Source organism: Condylura cristata, unplaced genomic scaffold, assembly GCF_000260355.1.
Source record: "Condylura cristata isolate star-nosed mole 26May11 unplaced genomic scaffold, ConCri1.0 scaffold00002, whole genome shotgun sequence".
In the NCBI taxonomy this organism is placed as follows: domain Eukaryota; kingdom Metazoa; phylum Chordata; class Mammalia; order Eulipotyphla; family Talpidae; genus Condylura; species Condylura cristata.
The window spans coordinates 13,190,413-13,205,683 of record NW_004567103.1 but is presented as its reverse complement, the minus strand read 5'-3'; the positions used below and the strand labels follow the sequence as shown (position 1 = coordinate 13,205,683).

General features: G+C 57.1%; 1 protein-coding gene across 4 annotated transcripts in view; it reads right to left on the bottom strand.

The window, feature by feature from the left end:
• TNS1 (tensin 1) overlaps positions 1-15,271 on the bottom strand; it is a 186,514-nt gene that overhangs the window by 94,058 nt on the left and 77,185 nt on the right. For all 4 annotated transcript variants that reach the window (XM_012726524.1, XM_012726530.1, XM_012726516.1 and 1 more), the window contains 2 exons: positions 11,863-11,904; positions 355-396 (listed from right to left, as the gene is read on the bottom strand). In XM_012726524.1, the coding sequence (XP_012581978.1) occupies positions 355-396; positions 11,863-11,904 (84 nt within the window). The remainder of the gene's footprint in view (positions 1-354; positions 397-11,862; positions 11,905-15,271) is intronic.

Here is a 15,271-nt window from a genome sequence, read left to right as displayed (position 1 = left end):
TCCAGGCAGCTGTGAGGAAGCCATCTATCTCTCTGCTAAGCAGGAATGATCAGTTGAGAAGGATCTGCCTGGCTTTCTCACATTCTACATATTTAATAAAGAAGCCCACACTAACCACAGCCCCACTCTGCCTCTCCCTCTCCCCAGCCTCGTTCCCCAGCAATCCAGTTCCAAACTCAGCCGTGGCCAGATCCCTGCCTCCCACATCACCCATATTCCCATGTCTCCAGCTCCCCCAAACCTATCCCCAAAGGAGGCTCCCAGACACATCATCCTGCTCATCTCCCTCCCTTACCCCCATTCCGCCGCAGGTTTTGGGTCTCCCCCAGCCCCCCACCGCCTTCTGCCACTCACCGTGTCCACTACATTCTTTGTTGCACTCTCGGTGTTGATGGGCTGTGGACAAAGGGAGAGAACAGCGTGAGGCCTCCAGGCCAACATCCCCTTGGCTCTCTCCGGACGGCTGGCGGCCTGCTCGGCAGATGGCCCGCAAGGCCAAGACAAGGACACCGACCCAAGGCCTTTGCAGGTGCTGGGCCTGTGGTCCTGACGCCACTCAGCTAGGCCAAGCTCACCAAGTCCTCTGACTCAGCCAGCCACTGTCCCTCACGGAGGAACAAGGGGTAAGAACAGCTCCTCTTATGCCCGTGCCCAGGCACTGGCCCTGCCAATCTTGTCCACTCCCGGCCAGCACGATGCAGGCTGGCTCCACTACCACCGTGGAGGCCCCCTTGACAGAGAGAAGTTAAGTGGGAACCACAGGCCCGGCCCACGGCAGGGTTCTGCACGCTGTATTCTGTGTGTGAAGTGGCAGAGAGGAGGGGCCTGCCAGCCCTGCCCTGCCCCCCGGAACCTCCCCACGTCCATGCCCCAGATGACCGCCCCATCCTGGCCTGTCCCTCCAGACTCCTTGCTGACTGCCCCACCCAGGCCTTCACTGGAGGAATGGCCTCCCCTCTTTTCCTACAAGCGCCCCCTCCTCCATGGAGAAGATGAGGTCCGTGGAGACCTTGGGATGGGCGGAAGACCCAGCTGCCTCCTTTCGGGGCTCCCCAGTCTCCTGAGGGGTGTGCAGGGAGCGGAGCTGCTGGAGGGAAGGGACTGCAGGGCCTCCTACTGGTCTACGCAGCAGAACCGAGATCTGAACCCCGATCTTTCAACACAGTCTGCTTAATCAGCCTCCCTAGAGCGGGTCAGTCAGGGAGGATAGAAAGGGGAAGAATCAGAGACCAGCGCTGCTCCAGCCTTGCTCCCAGCTTGAAGAGACACCCTCGCCGCCACCCCACACCCCAGTACAGCCTCCTCAGAGAGCCCGCCTGCGGGGGCTCTGGGGCTTGCGTGTGCCAGTCGTCTGAGGACACACGGGTGGCCGGCCCTGCCCCAGGGCTCTGATCCAGAGGCCCCAAGGGGCCACCAGGAGAGCGCCTGACAGGTACCCTGCTCGGGGGCACCTTGCAGAAGCAGCGGCCCCAGCTGTCGGCACTGGCAGCAAAACCAGGCTTAGGCTTTGCGCGACCCCAGGCTGCTGCCATGTGGCCTGCAGCGGACACTCTGTCCTTGTAGCTGCTCTACAGGGCAGCCTGGTGCTCTTTGGTGACAATCAAATGAGACGAAGCACAGAAAGCACTTAGAACAGGGCCTGGCACTTAGAAAGCGCTCCATAAATGTTAGCTGTTGTTAGTGTTTATCCTCCCAGGGCCCAGGCCTCTGACGGCCCACCCTACCCCATCCCTCGGGGTCTGGCACGATGCAGACTGAGGAGTTGAGTCAATATTAGAAACCACAGGCCTCAGCAGTGCAAGAGAAACTCTCCCCCTGCCAGCAATCATCTGCGCACCAGCCCCTCTGCCCCCGCCCTTCCCCCTTGCCAGCTGGAGGCAGGCCACAGCCTAAGCCTGCCAGCCGTCAGATGCCTTCAACTCACTGCTCAAAATGCTTTCTGAGAAGCTAAAAATTTCCAAAAGCCCCTCCCACCAGGAACACCCAGCACTTTCCTGTGGTGTTTGCAAACAGGGCCCAGCACGCCAGCCTTGCCCCCACCTCCTCCACCCCGTCCTCCTGGGAGTGAATTTATTTCCCCCATGGAGACACCAAAGGCAAGGAGCTGGCAGCCAGGGCAGGGTCTCCCTGGGGCTGCCGCTGCCCCGGACCACGCAGGGAAGGTGGGGTATAGGGCATGAGCTGCTAAAACAGCAGCTCACCCCCTCTTCGTGGCCAGCAGGGACACCAGGCTCAGCTGTCAGTCCACCTTCAGCATGAAGACATGACCCTCTGACCCCCTTCACTGGGTTATGTGTCTTCTTAGAAGTCATCGCCCTCTAACACTGTGTATTTTACTTATTTATCATGTGTGGCGTAGGTCTCCCTCATTAAAATCTAAGCGCTCATCACCCCGGAGCCTAGAACTGTGGCTGGCATGCTGGAAGCCTTCAGCAAATATCTACTGAATAAATTAAGAGGGGTCCCTGGCTATCTCCCCCGGCCCCATCCCCACCCATGTTCAGTCTTGGCAATGCAGCTGGCACTCCCGGGACTCTCTGGAACCAAGGCCCCTGACCTCCATCTTCGCTTAGGTTTTCGGCCAGGACTGCTCTACACCCACCACACACATACCCTCCTCACAATATCAGCCCTGACTTTAGGCATCATGACCCTCCCCACTTCACGGGTGAGGAAACTGAGGTGCAGGGCAATGGAACTCAACCACCCTCTCATGGTGAGGGCCCAGGCAGGACTGGGGTGGGTTGTCAAGTTCCTCACCAAGCTCCCATCACCCTCCACGACCCCACCCCAGCCAGCTCACAGGAAAGGGTCATGGGGTGCCTCCCTGTGGTTATTCACTTCCTTCCCTCTCAGCTCAGCTGCAGAAGTGAGGAGCAGGGAATCCACACAGGGACAGCACCTCCCACCCCAGCTCCCTCACCCTGCCATCCCAGGACAAGCCCTGAAAATGAGGCACCCCGGGCTTTCCGAACTGAGAGAAACCGACTCACAGCCCAGCCTGGAGACCTCTAGAACACTCCTGGCACTGGGTGGACCTGCTAAGCCACCAGCCTCCTCCGTGAATGCTCTGCTCTAGGAACTCGGATGCCGGCAGAGCAGGCGCTGGGGAGAGGCACTCAGGGCAGAAAGTGCAGCGAGGTGCTGGCTCCCCCGGGCTGTGGAAGGGCGCCCAGCAATCTGGAGGGCAGGGTGCAGCCTCTGAGCACAGGGAACCCTCACTGCCGCCCTTGCCACCCTCCTCCCACCTGGCACAGTGTGGAGCCAATAGCGCTGGTCACCCCCAGTGGCCCCCCTGGTGATATGTGGGGCACCTTTGTGCTCACTATACTCGCGAGCACCCCATGGGGCAAGCAGGACTCATGTCTGAGGAAACCGCAGGTCTGAGAAACCAGGGCTTTGCCACAGCTAGCAGGCAGCAGCGCAGGGATCTGTCTCTTGCCCCTTACATTCTCCTCAGGCGCCTCTTCTCTCCTCTCCCTGTCTTGGTCTCACCCCCTGCTCTTACTTTTTTTTTTTTTTAAGATTTATTTATTTATGCATGCAAGAACCAGGGTACAGGCCAGAAGTTCAGGGGTGGGGAGCAGAACAGGCCAACTGAAATACACTGAGAGGGGAGCAGCAGGCGGGTCAGGAGAGGCCTACTGTGCCATGTGGGTCACCTCCGGGGCGGGGGATTGAACTTGGGCTGCGGAAGCTGCACATTGCCTCATGGTGCTGCGCTTTAACCCACTGTGCCACCAGGGAGGGCCCGTCCTGCCTCTTACACTTACTCAAGCCTCCCTTCGGGAAAAGCTTTCCCGGACTCAAAGCCTGAAGCCCGAGGTCCCCAGCAGGAGAAGGCTTCTTCCACACACTTGCATGGGGAGGAGGAAATGGGCTCGGGAGGGCCTGAGGCCAGACACCAGAGAGAACTTCCTGAAAGTGAGGGTTGTGAACCACAGAGTGGAAAAGGGAAGCTGCACATCCTTTCCTCAACACTGCCCCCCCCCCAAAAAAAAACCACACACACATGATTTCTCTACACATGCATTTACCCTCCCCCAAATTGCACCCCAGGAGGGAGGGGGAGAGGGCCTGGAGCATCATGCAGTAAGACACATTAGTGGCCTGCAGGGAGGGTGGGCAGGAAAAAAATGTCTGTGGGTTGCTGTTTTGGAGGAAGGAAAAGGCAGAGGGCCACCGTGTGGGGGAGGTGCCCGAGTCTGGGTTGGGGTGGGGGGAGGGGGCTGGCGCAGAATGTCCACTCAGCCTCCAGAGGAACATTCCGTCCAGAAATTCCTCACACTCTCCCCCCTTCAGCCCCTCCAGCTCTCCCCACTCTCGCCCCCTGGGAGGCCTGGAATCTGGGCCTTTATTTTCCCAGCCCTAGAGACCCTGTGATGTCACAGCTACTGCCTCTGTGAACTGTGAGGTCACAGGCAGGGCCACCTATCGGGAGGGGAAGGGAGCTGGTGGGTAGGGCTGGTGGGCGCTGGGAGGTCCTCTGCCCTGGAACCAGAGAAAGTTATTCCAGGCTCACTTGTTCCAAAAATAGAACTGTAAGCCGGTGAAGGGAGGGGGCTGGGTAACAGGGAAGGACAGGGAACGGCCATTTGCAGGCACGTAGTGGGGCGTGGCAGTGGGAAGGCAGGTAGGTGTGTCACTGAACAGACCCCACTGGGGGCCGGAAGGCAGGTAGGTTGTGTGTCACTGTACAGGCCCTGGGGGGCGGCATTAACACCACCAGCAAAAACAGCTGCGGCAGAACCAGCAGTTGAGCCCGTTTTGGCAAATGAGCAAACTGCGCTTCTTGGGAGAAGAGGTGGCCAGTTCAATAAGAACTTGGGTCTGTAGCTCCAACTCTGTGTTCTCCCCTCCTCTGTATTACTTCCCTTCATGCCAGGACGGCGGAGCTAGGAGGGCCAGTGGCTTCCGGGAGGGCACCCTCAGGCAGGCGGGGCTGGCCCAGAGTGGACAGGAAGCCAACAGCCTGAGTCCCTGAGTGTTTGGCTTAATTGCTCCCCAGCAAGGGGAGGCCACCAGAGCATGCCATGCCAAGCCTGCCCTGCAGGGCTAGGCAAGCCCACTCCTGTCCCCAGGACAATTCACCTCAAGGGACCCAGCACCCAGGCCCACCCAAGGCTGGCTGCCGCAGACACCCTCCCCAGGCTCCTGAAGTCTCACCGGCTCCTGCCACAGTCCCCACCACACACCACAGGTGGCTCATCGTCCTTGGCGGGAGCCTGGGAGTCAGCTCTTCCCGCAGCCCGTCCTCCAGGCCCTCCGGCCACCCTTGCCCAAATCACCCCCTTGCCAGACTGAGCACCTATACCAGCCTCACCTGGTCCACCCTACCCTCTCCTCTCCTTTTGGCTGCCCCCTCCCACAGAGCCACCCCACCCCCGGCAGGGCTCTGGCTCTCAAGCCCTGCTTGGGTCACTTTCCCCCTCAAGGACCCATAATGGCCCTTAGAGCTTGGCTCAAGTTCAAGTTCCTCAACCAGGCTTTTGGACTCCTCCCCTACCTGGCCCCCCCTCCACCTAAGGATCCACTGCCTTCCTGCCCCCCACCCTGCTACCTGCAGCCTCTGCTCACATCTCACTGCCCACCATGTACACCAGGCTGGTCCCCACTCCACTCCCGTATAGCCTGTTCCCACCAGCACCCCCAGCCAGGAAACCAAGGGAAGGCAAGATTACCTGCTCCCTAACCCCCGCCCCCCCCCCACCCCCCGCCCCAATCCTCCAGCAAGGAGAGACTGGCCAAAAATATTTACACAGTGGATTCACCCCAGCCCCTGCCCGCTGAGGAATCTGCCAGGCCCTCCCTCCTCTCCAGGCAGCCCCGCCGCCAATGTCTGGAACGCCTCCCTCATCCTTGCCGCCCCTCCACTGTTTGAAATCTTAAACTGGACTTGGAACAGGAGGGTGACCTCCTCAACAAACTGCTTCCTTCCCGGGCCCCAAGGTTACTTCTGGCCAGAACCCTTGAAAGGGGCACTCACTGGTTTCTCCCTCTTGCCCATGAACACCGTCCCAAAGGCAGGGATCTTCCTCCAACCTGGGCTGTCCCCCGGGAGTCACAGGGGAGGTGCTCAGATGCTGAGGGCCCTTCACAGTCCAGCCCAAAAGCAGGACTGAGGCCTCCACCCAAGGTGCCCGGCACGAGCACTGCACCTTATGCTTAATAAGCAACCAAGAGAGTATGTTCCCATGACAGACAGGGGGCTGCCCCCTGGGCCATCTCAGGTGCTAGAAAGATCTCCTTTCTATAGGCATCTCCACCTCACAGAGCCCACTTTGGAGAACAACAGAAAAGAAGCCAACCTGCCCTTGAGCAGCTTTGCCCCACCCCACTTCGCCACCACCCCCCACCACCCCGATTCTGCACCCACCCCATGTTTTCCTTCTCTGAACTAAGCAGCCCTAGGTGATACATAACTCAGGGTTTCTGACCTCCTGGGAGGCGGGGAACCTCTGTGGAATGCAAGCACACAGGGCTCGCTCAGCTCTGCCTCTGGAAATCAGCTTTCTGGGTTCATCCCTCCTAACATGGCTCTGTTCACCAGGGTCCCCAAAGGTAGAGGCCTCAGCCTGCTCAGTGCCCAGGGAAGGTGACCAGGCCTGGAGTCCAAACCCACGAAGTGGCTGCCAGCCGCTCCTGGACAGAGAGCAGCAGGGTGGGCCAGGCTGAGGGTCCCCGCACACCCCTCCACCCCTGTCAACACCACAAATAACCCTTCTCTCCTCGCAAGAGGGAGCCAGGTGCCTTCTGACACTGGGCATTTGGGAAAGACATTTATAAACCTCACGGCCACCACTTCATGCCTACTAGGATGCTGCTGTCAAAAACACAGAAAATAACAAGTGTTGGCAAGAATGTGGAGAAGCTAGAAATTGGTACACTGTTGGTGAGGATGTAAAATGGCAGCTGTAGAAAACAGTGTGGTGGTTACTCAAAAACAAATGAAAGATAAAAATGATCATATGGTCCAGCATTTTTGCTTAGGGTCGATGCCCAGAAATACTGAATGCAGCCACCTAAGGAGATGTGATACACCCATGCTCAGTGCAGCAGCATTCACAACAGCTAAAATGTCAAACAAGCCAAGTTTCCAGTAGCAGGTGAAGTAGATAAGAAAAGGTAGGCTGCACACAGTGGAATACTATATAGCCTTCAAAAGGAAATTTCAACCCATGACACATGAAACGTGAAGACATTAGACTAAGTGAGTGAAAGAAACCAGTCACCGAAGGGGAAATACTGTATGTGTCCATGGCATGAAGCACGAAGCAAAAAAATTTTAGCAATGGGAAGTAGCTGGTGGTTCACGAGGACTGGGAACGTTAGCAGTTTATGAGCACAGAGCTGTTTTACAGGCTGAAAAGACTGGGCGATGGGTACACACAGATAGGAAAGCACTCACTACCATGGTCTGTGCACTCAAACATGGTGGGAACGTTAGCAGTTTATGAGCACAGAGCTGTTTTACAGGTTGAAAAGACTGGGCGGTGGGTACACACAGATAGGAAAGCACTCACTACCATGGTCTGTGCACTCAAACATGGCTAAGATGTTAAACTTTAGGTTAAATGCATTGTGCACAATAAAAACAAGAGTTAAAAAAAAATCTCTGGGTCCAAATTTCCCCACCTGAAAGAGAGGAGGATTGGACTAAACAGTGTCCACAGCCCCCTCGGCCCTGTGACTGTGCTTCTCTGGCCTCTCAAGAAAGCCTGGTACAGCAAGAAAATAGTAAGAATAATGAACAGCCATATACCAGAGACATTTTGTGGGGGTGGAGTGGGAAATGGGAGGGGTGAAGGGGGAGGAGAGAAGTGCATTGGACTATGGTGATGGCACACGTTTGACATGGTGATGGGAAGCCCATGGGGATTACAATTGAGATGAAAAAAATTGTACAAAATGATGTAAAAATAAACTATTATAAAAAAATTAAAGGGAAAAAAAGAAAGCCTGGTACTATGCTAGAAAAGAACCCTGCAGCCCTAGCATTAATACAGGGCTTGGCAGCAGGCAGGCAGGTGCTCAGGGATGTTTAGCTGGTAGGATGAATGGAGAGCAGATGGAGGGGAGACCCTCCCCCAAATCCCAGGCCCACCATCAGAGAAGCGAGGTAGATGGCCTTGCGGCTGGCACTGTTTAGGACAAATCCAGAGGAAATCCACCCAGAAATATCAGGCATTTACATCAGCAGCAGGTCTTCTGGGGGGGGAGGGGTAGCAGGAGTCCAAATCTCCACGTGGGCAGACCCCGCCACTGTTATGTGACCTCAAACCATCGCCTGGTTTCTCTAATCCCAGTTTGCTGCCCTGCACAACCCCACCCACCCAGGATGGGCTCACACCTGCCCAGACCACCACACAATTCTCGGAGGCTCCCTATGGGGCTGGAAATGAAAGGGACCTCTGTCCTCTGGACAGCTAAGGGGATGGACGTGGGTGCCAGGCAACTGGGAATGCCAGCATAGCTCGATGGCCTTAAGCCTTGGTTCTTCATCTGTGAAGCAGGAGCCACCTCCCTCTCCACAGTGAATAACTGTGGTTGCCGAGAATAAATGAGTTGATTTTTGCCAAGCTTTCAGAACAAAGCTCAACGAAGTTCCCTGCAAGAGCTAACTTTCGCTCTTGCTCTGATGGGTGTTACCAGCCCCTGCAGATGCCACACCTCCATTCATTCCACAGGGACATTTCCAGCATGAGGCTGGCCTGTGTTAGGAAAAGAGGCTTGCCCATGGCTCTCCCCAGCCCAGGGCTACTGGGGGCCAGGCCGCTCGCACAGAGGCCACCCCATTGGCTATTACCCTCGGGAAATTCCTTTTGACTATTATTTTTCAGAAGTTGAGAAAAGCTGCTTCAGCTCTTTCCAAGGATCAGGAGTGTCCACAACAGACAAGCCCTATCTCCTCTCCCTTCTGCCCCCACCAGTAGACCCCACGGGAGAGAGGTGACCCTACGGTCCTCTGGCACAGGCCTTGGGCAACATCTGTTGAGTAAGACAAAAACACAAGTTGATGATTAAGCCGCTTTGTCCTGCCTGGCCTGGTACGGCCTGGAAATGTGTTTGGCCAGCAGCCCCAGGGGCTGGGCAGAATCCTGTGCCCGGGGGCGAGAGGTAGTGATCCCAGAGGCTCGGGCTGGAGCGAGATGGAAGAGCACACCGGGCAGAGAGCAGAGCCAAATCGACATGAGGGACACACAGCAACAGATACACGATATGAGCAAGAGGGAGGGTGACAGCGAGGCAGCAGGTCAGCCCTGTGGAGGCTGCAGGACAGGCAGCAAATGGAAAAGGAAGGAAAAATCCGACCCGCCCTTTCCTCCCTCTTGTGAACCTGTTCAAGGCACCAGCCTGGCCTGCCGTGAGGAAACAGGTGCTGAGTGTTCTCTGGGGGAGCCAGACTTTCTTCCAGTTTTCCCTGGGCCACTTTCCCACTCCCTGGGGACAGCGACAGGGCTCCCAGCTAGAGGCCAACCCCCGAGGACACCCTGCTGTCCACCACAAGCAGGGAACGAGAACATCAGTCCTGTACAATGAGCACGTAATCTGCACCCAGGCATCAGTCACTCAACAAGCACATTTTTTTTGAGCACCTACTATGTGGTCATCGAGCGCCTACTGTGAGCCAGACAGTGGAGGTCACAGGGATTAACACAACAGTAAGTCTCTTGACATCGTAGAGTTTACAGGCTGGACTGGGGGCCTCTTACACAAACTAATGCTTTCAGTGAGTCTAGGTGATACAGGGAAGGGAGAGTAGGTTGATGGAAGGAGGGAAATAGTGACACTTGAACAAGACCCGGGGGAGGGAAAACGCCTCCCAGGAGGTGGTAGGAAGCATAGGGGGTGCAAAGGCCCTGAGGCGGCATTTCCCTGGAACAGTCGAGGACTAGCAAGAACGTCAGGAGGCTGGAGCAGAGTGATAGAGTAAGAGAGCTTCCAGAAGGAGGTGAGGGCAGAGACAGTTCTGCAGGGCTCTGAAGGCAAATGGGAGAACCCTGGATTATAGACCCCAAATGAGGCAGAGGCCACACTGGGGATTCTGAATCCCAATGAATCTAATGGGGTGATTTGTTTCTTTTATTCTCTCAACAACCTTCCAGGGTAGGTACTATTACTAACTTCCCAAATGAGGGAGCTTAAGCACATGTCCAGCACCTGAGGACTGGGAAGCTGGAGGAGGAAGGAGGAGGAGGCCTGAGTCCCTAGCTCTTGACCACTGCTGGGGGCCAGGTTCCGACCTGGAAGGCAGAGTCTGACATCACTGTCAGTCCCCTCAACCCCTGCGAAGAGCAAGGCCCTGGGCACAGGTGAAGCACATCCTAGATGTGTGGGTTCCAGCACCTCGCTCAGGCCAGAGCACCTGCAGGCGCTAAGTGTGATCCCCCAGTGGAAATGCCTACCCATCCCCCTTCGCCCCAACCCCTGACCCCTCCTCACGTAAACAAAGCTCCAGAGGTTCCCAGCTGGCGTCTGCCAGGATGGAGATTCCTACACCCTGGACCCCTCCAGCCCCTCCGGATCAGCCAAGAACATTCTGTTCTTCGCAGTGAGGTAGCAGTTGGGTTGGAATGATGAGACCTGGGCTCAGCTCCCCGCCCACAGTCACCACGGCTCTCTGAAGTCCACAGGTTTCTCACTGGCAGTTCCCAGTGTGGCCTGCAGGCTGCCCTCACTCCGGTCGCTCTCCACCCACCCACACTGCTGTCAGATGGGCTCCCATTGCACTCCACACGAATGACACTCCACATCTGGAGTGGCACAGCTGGGCAGCGCCTGGGCCCAGGAGGGTTGGGTCCAGAGAGGCCAGAGAGAAGGGTCCACTGTCATGAGGGAGCACAGGTAGGCTGATGGCAGAGACACCTTGGCCTAAGAGGCATGGCACCTGGCACACTCGATTTCATCCCATCAATGTGGCCTTGAACAGATGGGAGCCCATTAGCACGGAGACCGCCTCTGTAGAAAGGGAAACTAAGGTCCAGAAAGAGAATGGGACTGACCCGGGGTCACAGAGCAAACAGGCAGGTGTTGGAGAGGAGACCCCACCTGCCGCAGGCTCCAGGCCCCAGGCTGAGCACAGGGCACCACGCAGCCCCCTCGCCCATGACACCCTGGCCTTCTCCCAGAACTCACCCCTATCGGGGCTCCACTGGCCTCTGCAGGGGACCCCATGACACCCCACATATACACACACCATGCGGGTGCCTTCCCCTCCAGCCTCAGGGCCCTGCTTGCCTCCAGGCTGGGCAGCAGGAGGAACCGAAGGGAGGAAAAGCTCCCAGCATTCCAGACCCACCCAGCTGGGATCAGTCTGGAGCAGGAGCCCTGGCCCTGTCCATGCCCTTCTGGAAGCTGATTGGAGGAGAAAGGGGGGCGTGGAGGACAGGGTGGGAGAGCAGATTAGCAGCCAGCCAGGAGCTCGGAGGTGCAACAGGCCACCCAAATGTGAGCAACTGCCCAGGTAGCTGAACGCCAAAGGGTCAGGCCACTGTCCCCCTCCCACCCCGCTCTAGTCAAAGAGTACGTGACCCCGGACAGGGCAGGAGGAAAGAGATGTCAGGCTCCTGTGAGCCCCAGGGCACCAGGCACCTGGCCAGGCCTGGAGACACGCGAGATGCCCTTTTATGGGTTTTTCCAAGGACTGAAGTCTCAAGATTGGAAAGAGGAGGCCCTGCGTCTCATCAGAAGGGACCTCATGACTCATTTCCTCCCAGTCCAGCTTCAGCCCCTGGACGTGGCTCCGTCCTCTCTTTAGCCTAACTGCCCAGGACAGTGGAGATTCCCAGCACACTTGGGTCAACAGTAAGCTGCAGCCTGGGGGACGGGCGGCAGCACAGGGACTGTCTGTCTGTCACTCACCACCAGTTCATGGCTGGATGGAGGAATGCAGGGGGCAGCCACCTGTGGGAGGAACAGAGAAAGCACAAGGTCAGCAGTGTCCAGCCCCACAGAACGCCAGGTCATCCCGGTCACAACGCCACGGCCACGCCAGACACCCCTTCTCCCACCTCACACGCTGACCCCTCCACTTGAGAGTTCACTAGAAGACTATGTAGCCACACGGAAAATGGGGTGGGGGGAGGCGGCGTTGGGGGGGTCAGTAGAAGGCCAAGATGAAACTTATGTCACATTTAAAATTCCTTAAAAAAGAAAACACGCAGACACTGAAAGACCTGGAAATCCATACGCCAGGATTTCCAAGCAGAGGGCCCGGGGAGTACACAACGATTTTTTTTTTCTTTGCTCTATTTCCAAAACTTACTTACTACCACACAGTACGATTTATTCTGTGGGTTGTTTTGCAGTTGTTTTATTTTTCTGAAACGTGTTTCAGATCTCTAGAAAAGGAAAAGCCACCTCCTCTGTTCTCCCCCGTGCCAAGGTATCTCACCCAAAGGTCAGCGCTGCAGACAGCTGGCTGAGTTTCCCAGAGCCAGTAGGGAAAAGGCCTGTGAGAGCCACTGCCAAAGCTAGGCCCGAATAAAGCCCAAGGCCTTGGAAGACTAAAGCACCCCCCATGGGTGAGCTGTGACTTAGGGGGGGGGCCCAACCCGGGCCTCCAGACAAAGCGGAGGGAGGGCTGGATGGCTCCCATGCTGAGATAACCTCCTCCCTCCACCCCACCGGGCAGGGGAGCCAAACCACTAGCCCGACAATTAGCAGGGCCTTTATCAGAGACTCGATGTGCTCCTTTTTTCTAGCCGGGACACGTTTTTCTTGGAGCTCATACCTCACCCTTGGCTCCAATTCCCCCCCTGAGCACCAGGCCGGGGGGCCCACAGAGAGGAGAAGGGCAAGCTCTCCTCAAGCATGAGGGTGTCTGAGCACAAGCAGATGACTAGAAGGGTGGCCAAAGAGGACAAAGATCCCCACCCCAACTGGCCACCCCACCCCTAAATGCAGCTCTGAGGGCTGCTGTCTCAGAGGCCACCCCCAGCCACGTCCTCCACCTGACCCCACTCCGTCAACACACCAGCCCCAAGGACCCCCAGGTTCCACACACCAGTGCAGAGGGGGGCACTGCCTGAGGGGTGCCCCAGATCAAGAGGAGGTGAGGCTGGGAGCCTGCATCCCTGGGCGCTGACCCAGTCAGACTCCAGGCTCCCTCCCCAGGCGGGTACAGAACCCTACTGTCCTTTACGCAGCATGCTGTTGGGAGAATCCCGGTGAGGCCACAAAGAAAGGAAGACAATACCCAATACTTAGTGAGCGTTCTCCACCACGGGCCTTATTATGGACGCTTTACCTAGGTTAACCCATTTAATCCTGTCAACAACCCCATAAAGTAAAGATGAGTATACTGAGGCACACCGGGAACAGAGAGGTGGACTGACTTGCCCGGGAACACACAGCCGATAGGTAGCCACGATTCAAATGTAGTGAAGAGAAAGTTATCAGACCTCACTTTGAAGAGAATGAGGAAGCGGGAGGTGGTCCCAGAGTTTAGGGCTCTTGATACACACATGCATGGGGCCACGAATGACTTTCAGACGTCTCTGTAGGGAGAGGCCCGGGGTGGGGTGGAGGGGACCGGGATGGAGCAGGAGGCCCGGGGGGTCGCTGTGCCTTGCAGGGTCCCCTACCCGCTGCCCACCAACAGGGGCTCGCCACAGGGGCGCTGCTGCCCCTGCCAGGCCATGGCCATGTCTAGCCATGGTCTCTAGCCATGGTCTGCCCATCTTCTCTGGCCTGCACAGCTCCAAACCTCCTCTGAGGCCCACAGCCAGGCCCTCAGGGTGCTCTCAGCACTAGTGCTCCTGGCCCCTCAGGCCCTGGGTGGGAAGGGGTGTAACCCACAGAACAGACTCCTGCTCCTTCCTTCAGAGCTGGGCCTGGGGAAGAGCGGGATGGGAAGCTGGACATGGGCACAGGTGTCAGGAGCAGTCAGCTAATCACACCTCCACCTGCGTCAGTCAGGGGGTGCAGTCAGCTAGTCACACCTCCACCTGCGTCAGTCAGCCCCTCCATCCCCAGCAAGCTCCCCACTGTGACTGAGGATGGACGGGGCCAAGGAAGTGAGGAAGCAGGTAGTGGATGCCCGTGAGATGGCACAGAATGGACAGGTATCCCCAGAGACCGGGGAGGGCTGCTCCCCAGAACCACCTAAGGCAGTGGAAAGAGTGGGGTCCATGCATCCCAACCCCACATCCCTTCCCTGGCCCCTCCTAAGGCAGAGACAACCCCGAGGTCTTAGGTCTTGAAGCGAGCTGTGGACCCCAGCCAGAGGGCTGATGTCTGGGTGCCCTCGTGGCCTGCTGCCCCCCAGCGGCCTCCTCCGCCCGCCACCCACAGCTGCACATTCCAGGCTGGCCAGCTGGCCAGCCAGCAGACTTTGTTGTGTTTCAGAGCTTCTTGTCTCTCTCTTTTTTTAAGCAGAGAAATGTTTCCTTAAAAGGCTCTCTGCTTCCCTCCGGCACCCTGGCCCCTGGCCACCCTCTCAGGAGCCTGGAATGTGCCAGGGAGAGCCAGGGCCCCCTGCCACTCTGTGGCCCATGCCCTATGGCCGTGCACTCCTGGTGTCAGCAATGTCCTCCCCTACTACCCCAAGGGACCCAAGCCAGGAACCCTCCATCTGCAAAGGGGTGGCCTCTGGGGTATCTGCAGGGCCTCTTGGGGCCACTCTGGCCATCTGCCTGCTCCCCGGGACTGGAAGCCAGGATTCCAGATCTCAGACCCAGGAGGCCAGCCTCAGGTAAACTGCCTCCCCTGGTGTATCTCCAAGGACTCATCTATACAATAGGGACCAAGCAAGCCGCGTGCTCGGTCTTTCCACTCTGGAAAGTACAATGGCAACACAAGAAACAGCAGCAGAAAGTACTCCCATCCCATGTGCACGATGCCGGACACTGTTCTTTGCAGTTTGCATAAACTAAGTCATTTGCATCTGACAGTCCTGAGCACTGCGATTGTTGTCCCCATTTTGTGGATGAAGAGACTGGGGCACAGTGAGGGTAAGAAGCTGCACGGAGCAGGATGCAAACCCAGCAGTTTTCCTGCCTTCTCTGACACCCAGGGCCATCGACAAGGCAAGATGCTTGCAGATGAAGGCTGTGATCCCGTTACTGCCCGAAGCCCTTTCCTAGTTCCCCTGCATTTGTAAAAAGATGAGATCCTGGCGTCTGCACCATGGACCTTGGGAGTATTATGTTAGATGAAATAAGCCAAATGTAGAAAGACAAATAGTGTGTGGAGAAAAAGAAACAAAACAAACTTTAAATAGAAACACCCCTTGGGGGCCCTCCCTGGTGACAGCGGATTAAAGCACAGC